A 15387-nucleotide genomic window follows, 5' to 3' on the forward strand; every position below is an offset into this window, starting at 1 on the left:
TTCTGTCTGTCCCTGAGTAACAATTCTCTGGCACTCAGTAACAATTCTGTCTGTCCCTGAGTAACAATTCTCTGGCACTCAGTAACAATTCTGTCTGTCCCTAAGTAACAATTCTCTGGCACTCAGTAACAATTCTGTCTGTCCCTGAGTATGAATTCTGTGGCCCTGAGTAACAATTCTGTGTCTGTGCGAGTAACAATTCTGTGTCTGTGCAAGTCACAATTTTGTGTCTGTGCGAGTAACAATTCTCTGGCACTCAGTAACAATTCTGTCTGTCCCTGAGTAACAATTCTCTGGCACTCAGTAACAATTCTGTCTGTCCCTGAGTAACAATTCTCTGGCACTCAGTAACAATTCTGTCTGTCCCTGAGTATGAATTCTGTGGCCCTGAGTAACAATTCTGTGTCTGTGCGAGTAACAATTCTGTGTCTGTGCAAGTAACAATTTTGTGTCTGTGCGAGTAACAATTCTCTGGCACTCAGTAACAATTCTGTCTGTCCCTGAGTAACAATTCTCTGGCACTCAGTAACAATTCTGTCTGTCCCTGAGTAACAATTCTCTGGCACTCAGTAACAATTCTGTCTGTCCCTGAGTAACAATTCTCTGGCACTCAGTAACAATTCTGTGTCTGTGCGAGTAACAATTCTGTGTCTGTGCAAGTAACAATTTTGTGTCTGTGCGAGTAACAATTCTCTGGCACTCAGTAACAATTCTGTCTGTCCCTGAGTAACAATTCTCTGGCACTCAGTAACAATTCTGTCTGTCCCTGAGTAACAATTCTCTGGCACTCAGTAACAATTCTGTCTGTCCCTGAGTATGAATTCTGTGGCCCTGAGTAACAATTCTGTGTCTGTGCGAGTAACAATTCTGTGTCTGTGCAAGTAACAATTTTGTGTCTGTGCGAGTAACAATTCTCTGGCACTCAGTAACAATTCTGTCTGTCCCTGAGTAACAATTCTCTGGCACTCAGTAACAATTCTGTCTGTCCCTGAGTAACAATTCTCTGGCACTCAGTAACAATTCTGTCTGTCCCTGAGTATGAATTCTGTGGCCCTGAGTAACAATTCTGTGTCTGTGCGAGTAACAATTCTGTGTCTGTGCAAGTAACAATTTTGTGTCTGTGCGAGTAACAATTCTCTGGCACTCAGTAACAATTCTGTCTGTCCCTGAGTAACAATTCTCTGGCACTCAGTAACAATTCTGTCTGTCCCTGAGTAACAATTCTCTGGCACTCAGTAACAATTCTGTCTGTCCCTGAGTAACAATTCTCTGGCACTCAGTAACAATTCTGTCTGTCCCTGAGTAACAATTCTCTGGCACTCAGTAACAATTCTGTCTGTCCCTGAGTAACAATTCTGTCTGTCCCTGAGAATGAATTCTGTGGCCCTGAGTAAGAATTCTCTGGCACTCAGTAACAATTCTGTCTGTCCCTGAGTAACAATTCTCTGGCACTCAGTAACAATTCTGTCTGTCCCTGAGTAAAAATTCTGTGGCCCTAATAACGTTTCTGTGGCCCTAAGTAACAATTCTCTGGCACTGAGTGAAAATTCTGTCTGTCCCTGAGTATGAATTCTGTGGCCCTAACTAGCGTTTCTTTGTCCCTAAATAACGATTCTGTGGCCCTCATTAACAAGTCTGTGTCCCTGAGTAATGGTTCTCTGTCCCTAAGTAACTTCTCTCTGTCCCCAATTCTCGTTTCTGTGGCCCTAACTCTGTCCCTGTCCCTAGTACAGAGCGGTCTGCCTCTGTTCAATGACTGCAGGCAAATGAAGATTTCCAAAATGGCCGCTATATATACCTCGACCATTACACAGTGCTGGCTGGCTGGCTGCTGATTGGCTGATGCGATCACATGTCGTTGAGGCATGCATTATGGGGCAGCGCGCCTTGTCTGCGCGCCTTCCCCGACATCCCCGCTCCGTCGCCGCACATGTCAGCCGCCATTTTCGGAAAAATTTCGATTCGCGCGTCCGAATTAGGCTGTTTTTCGGATTCGGCACGAATCGAAATTTTTCCGATATTCGACTCGAATTCCACTTCGGATACTTCGATTCGCTCATCTCTAGTGATAATCTTACCAAAAAAGAAAGAAAAGCTCTTAAAGAACTAAAAGAGACCAAAGATATTGTTATTAAGAGAAGTGATAAAGGGGGTAATGTAGTGATTTTGAATGAACAAAACTATGTCAGGGAGGTGAAGCGCTTATTGAGTGATTCATCCACATATAGGAAAGTGACTGCGAATCCTTTCCATATGGTGGTAAAAAAATTAAATTCCATCTTAATACTAGGAAAAGAAGTGGGTTTGTTAACTAAAAAAGAATATGACTATCTGAAAACTGAAGAATTTAATCACCCTACTTTTTACATTATCCCTAAAATACATAAAAATCAAGAAAACCCTCCAGGTAGACCTATTGTTTCAGCCATTAATGGTCCCCTAGATAAAACAGGGAAATATATAGATTTGTTCCTTAAAGATATGGTCCCTAATCTCCCCTCCTATGTAAGGGACACTAAAGATGTGTTGGCTAAGATTGAAAACATGATTATCAATGATAACTCCATTCTAGTGGGAATAGATGTGGAATCACTTTACACCTCTATCCCACATGAATGTGGTGTAAGATCAGTTTCCTATTTTCTTGATAAAACATATCCTACTTTGGGAGGACAGAACGAATTTATTAGTGAGTTATTGGAGTTTGCATTAAAACATAATTTTTTTCAATTTAACAATACCTTTTATCAACAAACTAGAGGTACCAGTATGGGAGCACCGTGGGCTCCAGCCTACGCATGTCTCCATTTGGGGTTTTGGGAGGAGCAGGTTGTCTTCAGATCATCAAGATTTCTAGCTAATGTCCAGATCTGGTTAAGATATATAGATGATGTGTTCCTTGTATGGCGAGGAACATCTGAGGAATTAAAATTATTTTTGGGAGAGTTAAATCAGAACTCCTTCAACATTGGACTCACGTATATATTTGATGAAAGATGTATTTCTTTTCTGGATCTGGAGATTAGACTTGAGAATGGAAGACTCCTTACAAAGACATATAGAAAACCTACTGCTGCCAACACCCTACTGGAGGCAAGAAGCTATCATCCACGTTCACTGATTTCGGGGATTCCAGTGGGACAGTTTTTGAGATGTCGGAGAAATTGCTCAAACATCAATGACTTTAGAATGGAGGCTCAGGACCTCTATAGAAGATTTAGAGAGAGGGGATATTCCCACTCCCAAATTAAAAATGCTCGAAGACGGGCATATCAGACTGACCGCGAGGACTTATTATCTCCTAAAAAGGATGTAAAGGCTAAACCGAGTGATCAACCTGTTAGAATGATAACCCAATTTGGAGCCCAATGGCAAGATGTAAAATTGATATTAGAAAAACACTGGAAGATTCTAACCCAATGCCCTAGGCTGAGTAAGATTGTAGGTGAGCGCCCCCAGATGGTAGCAAGAAGAGCACCAAATCTTGGTGACCTCCTTATTCATTCAGACTATCAACCATTAAAACAAACAACATGGTTAAAATCACGTACCAAGGGGATGTTTAAATGTGGAAAATGTCAAATCTGCAAATATGTGGATCGTACGGATTCCTTTTATGACTCAGGAAATAATACTCATTATAGGATTCAGAGTCTCATAAACTGCTCCACAGTGAGAGTATTATATATCCTAACCTGTCCCTGTAAAAAGATGTATGTTGGTAAGACTAAAAGACAACTTAAAGTACGAATAGGTGAACATCTTAGAGACATTAGGTCAAATGACCCTGATAGTAATCTTGCCCAACATTACGCTAAATATCATGGAGGTAAACTGGACGGTACAAAAGTAAAAGGTTTCTATGCACTGCACTTCCCACAAAGAAGAGGTGATTTTGATAGAGAACTGCTTAAAAAGGAGAAACATTGGATATATAAACTTGATACACTGTACCCTAAGGGGTTAAATGTGGAATGTGACCTCCAAGTGTTTTTGGAAAAATAGGTTTATAGGACTATGTACCTGTTTATTGCCATGCGGTGGGAAATCTACGGCATTTTTTTGTCTTCATAAAGGGTTGGACTTCAGATCAAATAACCCCAAAATAAACCTATATATAGTGGGAACATTAATAAAAGTATGGATGATCTTATGGTATGAGCTTCAATATAGCTCTAAAAAATGTAAAAGGATTGATTGTCTGGTTAATTGTTCCTTAGTACCTCCTCTTTTTGAATAATAACCACACCATAGGATGGTAGCCTGAGAATTGGGGTATTTTTGCTGTAATGACCCTTATGAAAACTCCCAGGTTATATTGCCATCTTGTGGTGTCCTTTGGTAATTTACATTGTCTCCTAAAAAACCTGTCTCAATGAATAGAATTGGTGATTCTCTGATTTATATCGCCATCTACTGGTTAAAATGTGATAAAAGCGTTAATTGACTGGTATATTTAATTCATGATCTTTTGATCAATATATGCATTGTTAAAATTGTTAAGCCTCTCTCCTCTCTGTTGTCTCCAGCCGTTTGTCTTTTTAATTATATTCAACAAAGACCAGCAGTTATGCTAAGTATTTAGCCCCCTTCTTTTCTTCCATATGGAACAATTGCAGGTTAGCTTTTTTGCATAAATGGGTGGGTCTTTACCCACTATAAATAGGAAATTGAAATGCAGTGGTTTCATTGGTCCTGACGAAGCTGAGTGAGATACGCCCATCGGCGAAACGCGTTGACGTCATACGTCAGATACGTCACTTCCGGTCATGCGCATTAGGTGGAACGCACGCTGACCCATAAGGAGGAAGCCATCTTCATATGCCATGAGGCAAGTGTGAGCAGCACAAGCGCCAAGAAGGGGCTGGAACCCGCGGTATATCGGCGGATGTCAGCGGTGGTTCCTAGGCCTCTGTGGCCGTGTATGGCAGTACCTATGAAGGACATCTTTTTCATTCCTAATACCCACAGCACAGGTGGTGAGTGGACTGTTACAGGACATTAGATATATGGTCCTCTGTGATCTATATGACCTATATATCTTATTGAGTGTATACTCTGTCAGTGACTTCCCACATATCATTTATCTCACTACAGGATGGGGACATCATGGTGCTTTGTATAGGATACAGGATATACCATATATATCTCAACGGGCAGAAGATCTTTTGGGATATGTCCTGTTTTCCCTACGAAAGGTGGTATGTAGTCCACATATAGTGGTGAAGATACCATTTCTAGCAGAGTGCTGCTTTTTGCATCTTTTCTTCCACCCTGGGAATAAATGGGGCTTTATTTCATTCAAGAGCTCTAGGATACAGCTGTTTATATTACAGATGAATGGGCCCCAACCACTTGTGCCGGCACAGGAATGAATTGCATCATATATTTGACATTTATGTCTCCCCCCATACAGGCCTGAGGCTTGTTGTTCTCTTCTTGACGCCTATTGTGCTTGCTGCTTTGTATATATGTGATAATTTTCCATAGTACAATTTTTGGATTCCCTGATTGGGATTCACCATAATGGTATTGTTCTACATATAATAATTAACATTATGGTATGCCTATGGTATAATTTTTGGATACACCTCTTTTGGGAAGTGTTCACCTATGTGTTTGTGCTACAGGGACATTAGACTCTTGCAGTCATTTTTTCTGTTGCACATGCATTTAGACCGGTCTTGATGTCATTTTATATGGTTTTAGGTCTGTGTGTATTGTCTCATACTGAGGTGATGGTAAACCAGGGCGAACGCCCATATGTCATATTTATATATGTGTAATAAAGCATATTTTTGGAAATTTTTTCTGAGTGTCACGTTCTGTTCATAATGTAGCCGCTTTCTCTGTGAATTTCTTTTCACAAATCCCCCTCTTTTTGAATGCATCTCATGGGGCCCCCTACTGACCCCGGGCCCTCGGGCAGTGCCCGAGTTTCCAAATGGTCAGTGTGCCCCTGGTCTGCATATGCAGTAAAGCATGTTTGCTATACTCACTGTGGAACCTAAGGGGTTAATCCTTTGCATTGTGTAAAAAGGCTGTTTGATCCTGTCTCTGATCCTCCCCTTTTCCACTGTCCTCAATCCATCTGCTGATAGTACAGAGCTCTAGGAGACACTTTGCACATACTCAGTTTGATGTGTATTGCTAGACAGTTTTTTTTTTTGATGGGAGAGTGCATGTGACCAGCACAGGACTAATCAGCACTGTCCAGACAAAAGGTCAAGGGTTATGCAGCCTGATAGGACAATTAGGGGAGAATGAAAACTCCTCCTACAAGCTTTAACCGGTGCTCAGCTAGACACTGATAGAAGTCACAAGACTTTAAGTTGATACAGGGAGTATCCAATTGCCTCTTGGGGGATCAGGAAGGAATTCTTTTCCCAGCAGGAGCAAATTGGATCATGCTTTGCTGGTTTTTTTTGCCTTCCTCTGGATCAACTGTGGGTATAGGATTATAAGTTTTTTTTTTTTCCTGTGGTTGAACTGGATGGACTTTTGTCCTTTTCAGCCAGACTAACAAAGTAACTATGTTATATACTGCTGATGAGAAAAGGTATTTAGCTGTTTATATTTACTAAAATAATTGCATTTTCATGTACTGTGTACCGTGGGAGACTAGATATAGTGAATGCAGGGTCCTGGTTTTAGTAACACTTTAAAATTACCCCAGCCAGGCTTTAATTGGTTACTGTGTAAAACGCTAGATATGATCAGGATCAGGGAATAATAAATAAACAACCAAACCTTGGTGATTGTGCCATTTTTGAGTCCCTGAACCATTTCACTGTACTTAAAGTGGAATTCCACCCAAAAGGGGAAGTTCAGTTTTAAGCCTTTGTCCCCTGCACCCCATTAAGGATTGGCACCTTTGGGAACCGGGGGGGAGCAGGTACCCGAACTTGACAGGTACCCACTCCCACTCCTGCTGCGATCGACTAAGTGATTGGAAGCGGAAGTTGTCCCCCCCCCTCCCTCCCCGTATTCACATGACAGGTCCCAGAAGACTATGGGGCCATTCACAAAGTGCAGCGCTTCTCGCACATGCTCATTGGGCACCTAGCTGTGAAGCCACAAGCTGTCACAGCCGGGTGCCCACACTCAAGATGCCGACGCCAGGGAGAGAAGACGGCCGGTGAAACCAGTGGTGGTGAGGACACTGCTGGACCGAGGGACAGGTAAGGGTCTGTATTTTACAAGTCAGCAGCTACATTTTTTGTAGCTGCTGACCTTTATTTTTTTTTTCCAGGTGGAACTCCACTTTAAAGTCGAACTAAAGGCAAAACTGTTTTTTTTAATTTTGGATAGATTAATGGAGGGTGCAAGGCTAAATTTATTTTTTGGCTTTACTGCAGTCAGGGGAGCAGGATGTTTTTGTGTGGTCAAGGTTTCCCACCTGAGTGTTCAATTTGTCCCACCTGCTTATGGCAGACATTTCCAGAATATAGGGCAGGAAGAGTCAAATGTCCACTATGAATATTTATCAAGCCAATTCCTGAAAGGAGGTATCCAGAAGGTGGCTGGAGAGGTGATAAATGTTTGGGAAATCTTTGCAGAGTCATCTTGCTCTGCTAGGAGGGTTCCAGTTCTCATGGGCCTGCTGCCCCTGGAGACAGCTATAGTGAGACAAGAACTTCAGTTTTGCCTCTCCATAGCTGTGCCTTGACATAATAGCAATGGGAGCCAGTAAGAGTTTAGTTGTCACTTACAGATGATAGAGCTGCGTTGAAACTGGAGAGGAAGCTGTACGTATCATTGGTGTTCTGTAGAGCACCCGCAATGCTGTTGGCAATTTGTGCATTCATAGTAGTGTTCAAGGTGAAAATGGCCAATTGTGGCATAGTGAGCGAAGGCACGACATCCAGCTACAGAGGAGTTAAAAAAAACAAAAACAAATTATACATAACCATTTACTTGATAAAACAACATAAACAAGCACATTTGCAGCAGCTCATGGACATGGGTTTTCTGAAAAGAATAGTTACATGTTTATTGAGAATGAAGCTATTGGGGGTTTTACCATCAAACTGAAATTCTGTCTCCATGTTGAAGGGAAAGCAGACATTGTCCTGAGCATAGAAAGACTGGATCTTGATGAAGTAAAACATAGACACAGACAGTTTGGCCTCTTCAGCTCATGGAGAATAATTTTTTGTGCTTTTGTGAGGATTGCTATGATTTCTACATTCATTTGCATCATGTTCCTTAAGCTGAATCTTCAAAAGATTGACCAAAAAGTTGTTCTATTGCTGATGCAGTTGACTTTCTGCCCATCCTCTGTGGGCATATGGTGGACCAGTGACAAGCTTCCTTGTCTCCGTGGATAAATGAAGTCCTGATTTATGTACATTGCCAGTGAGGGCAGGACAGGGTGACATCTCTTTACTCACTGATGTCCATCCTACACTCAGCCATACTGTGTCTAAGTGAGAAGTCTATCTCCCTGCAAAGACCAATGAACCTAACCCTACATGATGTAGCCATGCTTAAAACAGATACTCATGTATATAATTGTATAGCTATAAAGTTTTAAAGTAAGTTACCCAGACTATGAAAGCTGCTAAAGCATTCGTTATGTGTAGAGTGCAATATACCTGGTTAATCCTGCCTTCAGATGTCCCTTCCATCTTCTCTGTGTCCCAATACAGCAGAGAGTGTGCAAACCAGCTGCTGTCATCTACTGAGCATGCTCCAGTTTAAGTTCCCTTCTAAGCTCTTAATTTCTTCCTATAGAGTCACATACGTGGGTGTATATACAATGGTAAATGACACTCCCCTCCCTGATTCCTCCTCCATGTCTTTTTATTGCTAAACACTATGGGGGCGGGATATAGTATGCTGATTAAATACATTCACTAAGAAACTCGCGAAAAAGCTGAGCAATATAATGCCTCCTCAGATCTATTTTTGCAAAAAAAAAAACATGCCACAACTACTCGCATTGCACAGGGCTGAGGAACATTTGAGACGCATCCCCATCTGCTTAAATGGGTCGCGTTCAGTAAGCTTGCCAGTTGTGAAATGTTGGAAAGTTTTTACTGTGGGCATCACAGCTGAGGCATGTAAACATTCTGAAATCTCTTTTTTTTAAGTAAAAAAACTTACAGCATTGAATTTATCCCCAAGACCAGTAACAATCTCAGAAAACTCTGCATACGCTGCAAACTTTCCAAAGTTCTGATTTAGAAGAATGCTGCTGCTGTCGCTGCCATTCTTGGAACAAGCTGGACCTAAAATTATCAAGAGAAATCCAGAGATGTATTTTTTCTTTGAGGTTTTGAACAGAAAACTATAACAAAAATACATTTGTGGGAGTATATTATTAATATTAAGGTTTTCCTTCATTTTGGCACAGTTTCTCCTGTACTGAAATTGCTTAATCTGATTTTACTACATATGGGAGTTTCTCACTATGTGCATTAGAAACTACAGCAAGTTGGATAGAGTCCACCTCATTTTCTGGCTGACAATGAACATCCAGCATCAACTAACCCTTTCCTTCCCAGCTTCACTATCCCTGGCTCGACCCTTTCATGCACTACATTTCATTTTTCTGGAGTCCACCTCATTTTCTGGCTGACAATGAACATCCAGCATCAACTAACCCTTTCCTTCCCAGCTTCACTGTCCTTGGCTCGACCCTTTCATGCACTACATTTCATTTTTCTGGAGGTTCAGCATTACATGGATGGTACCTAAGGTCATCTTTATGCAAATTCAGCCAGCCTAGGGGAGCTCACTCCAGACTGACATCCACATGTTAGGGCATTTTAATATTTGCATAAATCCATCTAATAGCCAACCAAATGCACTTGAAAGGAATACTGAGATAGGGCGCTGTGCTGTTTTCAGGAAGCTATGTCTCTCCCACCAGTCATGATTTGCCCACCTTGTATAGAGAACCATTAAGACCATTCAGTGATGACATCAATGGGTCTAAAACAAAGTATGTAATTAAAACAGAAAGTTTTTTTTTTATTTGAGCACTTAATTTGCATGTTGCTAAGGGGGAGGGATGAATCGGGGACTGCCCTCAAGTTAATGTTGAATCCTGGTAACCATGTGGATGATGTTTTTTCCAAAAAAAATCTGTCTTCTGTACATCTATGTAAGTATTTATCTTCTAACTTTAGCTGGAAGAATGACAGCTTCTATTTGATTGGTTGATATGTGGAACACAAATATTCTACCTCTTGGGCATTATAAAGGACACCAAGATAAAATATAAAATATCGGTCTATATATATATATATATATTTACAGTATACTGTATATAAATATATATATATGTATGTATATATATAAAAACACACACACTGTACATATTTATACATATAAAATATTAATTTCATTCATATATATATATATATATATATATATATATACATACATACATACATACATACATACACACACACACACACACACATATATATATATATATATATATATATATATATACACATACAAAAACTGTCTTCTATTTAAGGATGATGATCATATGAAGCCATTTATTATCACATAGTTTTGCCTCTTTTTTAAATTATACTGATAGCAGAAATCACCCAAATGGCCCGGATCAAAAGTCTCCCTCCCCTGGAATGTTTGGCCTTGGTACAGACACACAAGGTGACACACACGGGTTAAAATGGCAGTTAAAGTTTAATTTCTCACATCTGTGGCTTTTTAAAGTGCAATTAGTGTCTGTGTATAAATAGTGAGTGTGTTATAAATACGCGGACAAAAATGAGCTGCATAGTCAGGATTCCAGAAAGCAAGCGCTGATGTGAACTATGACATTGACAACCATATAACCTACTTTCTGTGCTTTTTGGATACAAAAAAAAAGCACACTGAAATGCATGTAGTGTGAACTCGCCCTTTCTGCACCAATGCCACAAAAAAGCCAATGAGGCATGTCAAGGTGTTGCAGGGCACATTTTAACCGGGCTTTTTTTTGGTATTGGCTCAGTAAAGACTTCTTTCTGGCAACTTGACCATGCAGCTAATTTTTGTATATGTATTGTCATATTGTGCACCTTAAAAACAACCACACATCTTTTTCCAGAGCAGCCTGCATTTCTCCTGAAATTACCTGTGCATTTTTCTTTGTATCCCAAACAATTCTTCTGACAGTTGTGGCGGAAATCTTTCTTGGTCTACATAACCTTGGCTTGGTATCAAGAGATCCCCCAACTTGAACAGTACTGACTGGCATATTCAAGGCTTTTGATATCTTTTTATATCCTTTTCCATCTTTGTAAAGTTCCATTGCCTTGTTTTTCAGGTCTTTTGACAGTTTGTGCTGATCTCCATGGCTCAATATATAACCTGGTCAGTGTATCCACATAAGAGCTAACAAACTCATTGACTATATATACACACTGACACTAATTGCAATTTAAAGAGTCACAGATGTGGGAAATTAATCTTCGTGTGTCATCTTGTGTGTCTGTACCAAGGCCAACCATTCCAGGGGAGGGAAACTTTTGATCCGGGCCATTTGACTGATTTCTGTTATCATTATAATTTAAAAAGGAGCCAAACAATTATGTGATAATAAATGGCTTCATACGATCACTATCCTTAAATAAAAGACAGTTTTTTGGCATGATCAGTCATATTTTCAATATCAATGCCACAGTTTCATGATTTCTGCTAGCGTAGGAAAACTTGTGAGCACAAATGTATACAGTATATATTAAAATACATCAGACATACACAGGGGTGGACTGACAACTCATGGGGCCCCCGGGCAATAGGGAATCATAGGGTCCCCGTGTCCTTGCCTACACCCAAAAAAGCCTATAAAAAAGGTACCAGGGGCATCTCATGGGGCCCCCTACTGACCCCAGGCCCTTGGGCAGTGCTCAAGTGCTCAAATGGTCGGTCCGCCCCTGGACATACATCAGACATACAGTATATCTGAACCTTATATTCAGCTTTTACCATTTATTGAGTTAACATTTTCAGAGGAAACTTTTTAAAGTATTATATAAAGTCAAAACCTTTTGGATGCTGACCCTGGATGATATCTGAGCAAAGATTATTTATTTATTTCAGGTACTTATATAGCGCCATCAATTTACGCAGCACTTTACATATATATTGTACATTCACATCAGTCCCTAACCCTCAAGGGGTGTACAATCTAAGGTCCCTAACTTACATTCATACATACATACTAGGGACAATTTAGACAGAAGCCAATTCACCTACCAGTATGTCTTTGGAGTGTGGGAGGAAACCCACACAGGCACAGGGAGAACATGCAAACTCCAGGCAGGTGGCGCCGTGGTTGGTATTTGAACCGACGATGCTAGCACTGCCAGGCGGAAGTGCTAACCACTTAGCCACTGTGCTGGCATCATTCTTTTGGGGGGAAAGTAGAAGGAAGATGTGGAGTGCTGAATCTCTTATAACAGGGGGTATTTTCAGCCAGGTCTTAAAAAAAGTGTAGAGGGAATAATTAAATTTAGACAGCTGGTGGCCACAGATTAGCAGGGACTAGGTTTGCTATAACTCTTCTTCTTCATATATGTTTAATATGTGTTGAAATTGGTCAAAGGTTTTTCTTGAAGTTGAGACTTAAAATAAGATGCCTTATTTATAGGTAGCCGTGATTTGGGCATGTGAAGAATTTGGCAAGTGACGGATACTGGGGAAAGATGTGCAGAAGTGCTTTATATAGGAAGGTACCTTTGTTTTTCATATAAGGTTGGATCAAGTTTTTGAAAACATTCTTCTGGGTTCCTGGAGTCATTTGGGGGAATTTGCTGTTCAGACCTGCAACTCTGTGGATAATAAAGTGAAATGAATGAGATATGCAGGCCATTCATGGGTCAAATTCCAAATGATTTGTCAACTGAAAATTGAAAATTTTGTGCGTTTTGTAGTCCGATGGTGCCACCAATGATTTTGAAGTTTGACCAACCAAGCCTTCATTTTCATCTCATGTTTTTTACGGAAAATTAACTTTGTGGCTGGGAAATATGTATCTAGTTTAAAAACTGTTTACACACACGGAAAAGCATATGATGGAAATTCTATAACCAATCTATAACTCACCTTCAGTGAAAAGTTCTATGCAATTCTCAACTTTTTCTAAAAGCCTGGTTTGGCCCAGATCCTTCCTAATGGTCCTTTAATGTGGAAGGAATCCATAAGGATTAGGAGCGAGCCAACTACATTTTATTAGGGCTCATGCACACAGCCACATTTTGGCATACAGCATAGTAATGTATTTTTTAAATGCAAGTAGTGTAAGTGCCTGAATTTGGCTTGGTATCAGCCTCCTGCAGTACCTGTACAAAATACCTCAGATTGGGGGAGGGAGAAGCAGCACAGGGAGCAAATCAGTTGTGCTGCAGTGCTCATGTGCTAACAAAGAACACACAGATAGGAGGAGAAAGCAGAGTGACAGAGTTAGAGCTCACCACTGAGCAGCTTCTCTCCTTTCACTGTCCAATCACAAGTTTGTAGAAGAGAAAATCAGGTCTCCTCCCCTGCTACACTGGGCTGTGCTGTGTGGCAGAGCTATGTAAATCTCAAGACATGATGGACAGAAATACAAATCCTTTGGCAGGTACAACAGCCCCCATATATGTATTTTATCTGCGTGTTTAGCTGTTTTCCTGGAGTTCAGCTTTAAATAAAACAAAATGCTGAACTTTAATACCTAATACTGTACCTTTTGGTTACCTGTGAATTTTTTTTTTTTGTTGTAACATGTTTTAAAAAATGAAAAACTCCAAGGCCATGGAACAGCGTTCCCTTTCCACAGGGGGTCATTGCCCCATCCCTACTTTATAGTGGTGTTGTGCCTATAAGTTATACTACCTTCTTGGTATGGGCATGTTAGTCCTCTCCTTCTACAAGTTTTCCACCACAATGCAATGTCATTTTTCTATGGCTATGTTGGTCCTTAGACTTTAGTTATATCACGTCACTGTGGTGGTCCATGATATATTACATTGTTAACATATTTTACCTTCTTGTCTGTAAGCATATTTCATGTCTATACTAATGGATATTATTAAGAATGTAATGCCATGTCATACTCATATGTTCAGTTGTTTACTCTAAATAAATAAAAAAAAATTGAACCCATTTGGATGCAAAATCCAATAAAATCTCCTAATTTGCCTTCTGTTCCAGTACAGTATATTATAAATACTTTGATTGCTCTGGCAGCAGCTATAATGTTAGTGGTTGCTTAGCTGTAAATGAGGTCATGGCCTGTCCAGTTTTGCACCTCGCTCCTGCACATTACAGGTGATGGCCAAGCTATGCAGAGACAGTTGAGGTTACCAACTCCGTTGCACCCCTCATAGTATGGTGCCCAAGTTGGATGCTTCTTCTACCTCTGCCTCAACCCAGGACTGGAGCTTTAAATATCAATTCAGTACCAAACCTTACACGAAAAATGAGTAGACACTTACATGGCTTGGTAAGAGTCACACGAGATGCTCTGGTTTATAAGACTGAGTTGATCTGGGGTAATGGCAGGCAGGACCAAGCTCAGCTTATTCTGGAAGAGTTGGCTCCAGTTTGAGCTGTTCCAGTTGGAGAAGTTGGACTTGAGGACATCAAAGGTCTGGTTCAGCAGGGCCTGGGATAGAGGTAGCGACAGCATGCTCTGGTTTCTCTGTAAAACAATAGAAGACATTTCACTTTAGGACATATATCTATAGATAGCCAGAGATTTGATCTGGGGTATCTGTAAACTAGAAGATATCTGGTGCATTTTGTCCATGCCTAATGAGAAACCTGACTGGTCAATGAAATCTATGTTTACTACAGTCATAAAATGTGAGGGCATCCTGCCTGGATCAAGGTTATTGCATGATGCTGTCATGGCTCCGGCATAACTGTTGCCAAATTGTGTGGAAATTATCAAATTGTAAAAAGAATGAGACCCCAAAATGGAATTAATGTGAGGTCAGCTGAGGTGCTCTTTCAATAAAAAGATGCTTTCAAGTGGATTCATCAGGAAGGTTGGTATTTATTGATCATAAAAGCAGGTTAAAAATAAATACTAACCTTCCTGAAGAATCCACTTGGAAGCAACTTTTTCAATGGGTGCCTTTGCTGACCACAAATTTGTTCCATTTTGGGGCCTCATCCTTTTTACCATTGTTCACCAGATCTGATTGCAACCTAGCACAGAATTTCTGGAAATCCCCTGTGAGCATCGAGTGCAACCGCCCACACTCTGTGTTGAGACAGCAATATTATCCACATGTGCTAGAAATAGGTTGACTGACCCTAGGACTAGTATCCAACAACCTTATGAATGTGAGTATATGTTTACTACACTTTTTGCCATACTTTTCCCTTACGTACAACCAGGGGCGGACTGACAACTTATGGGGCCCCCGGGCG

At 40.5% G+C, this 15387-nt stretch overlaps 1 protein-coding gene across 1 annotated transcript in view; it reads right to left on the reverse strand.

Annotated features, from left to right (window-relative positions):
* The window catches only part of MSLN (mesothelin), a 120905-nt gene that overhangs the window by 71006 nt on the left and 34512 nt on the right, over nt 1-15387 (reverse strand). Inside the window, exons 16-19 of the mRNA XM_089682093.1 lie at nt 14445-14650; nt 12703-12797; nt 9109-9233; nt 7713-7868 (exon numbers count right to left, since the gene is read on the reverse strand). Coding sequence (XP_089538219.1) covers nt 7713-7868; nt 9109-9233; nt 12703-12797; nt 14445-14650 — 582 coding nt within the window. The remainder of the gene's footprint in view (nt 1-7712; nt 7869-9108; nt 9234-12702; nt 12798-14444; nt 14651-15387) is intronic.

Source organism: Staurois parvus, unplaced genomic scaffold (genome assembly GCF_062004578.1).
Source record: "Staurois parvus isolate SC_StPar_1 unplaced genomic scaffold, SC_StPar_1.0 ptg000285l, whole genome shotgun sequence".
NCBI classification, from domain to species: domain Eukaryota; kingdom Metazoa; phylum Chordata; class Amphibia; order Anura; family Ranidae; genus Staurois; species Staurois parvus.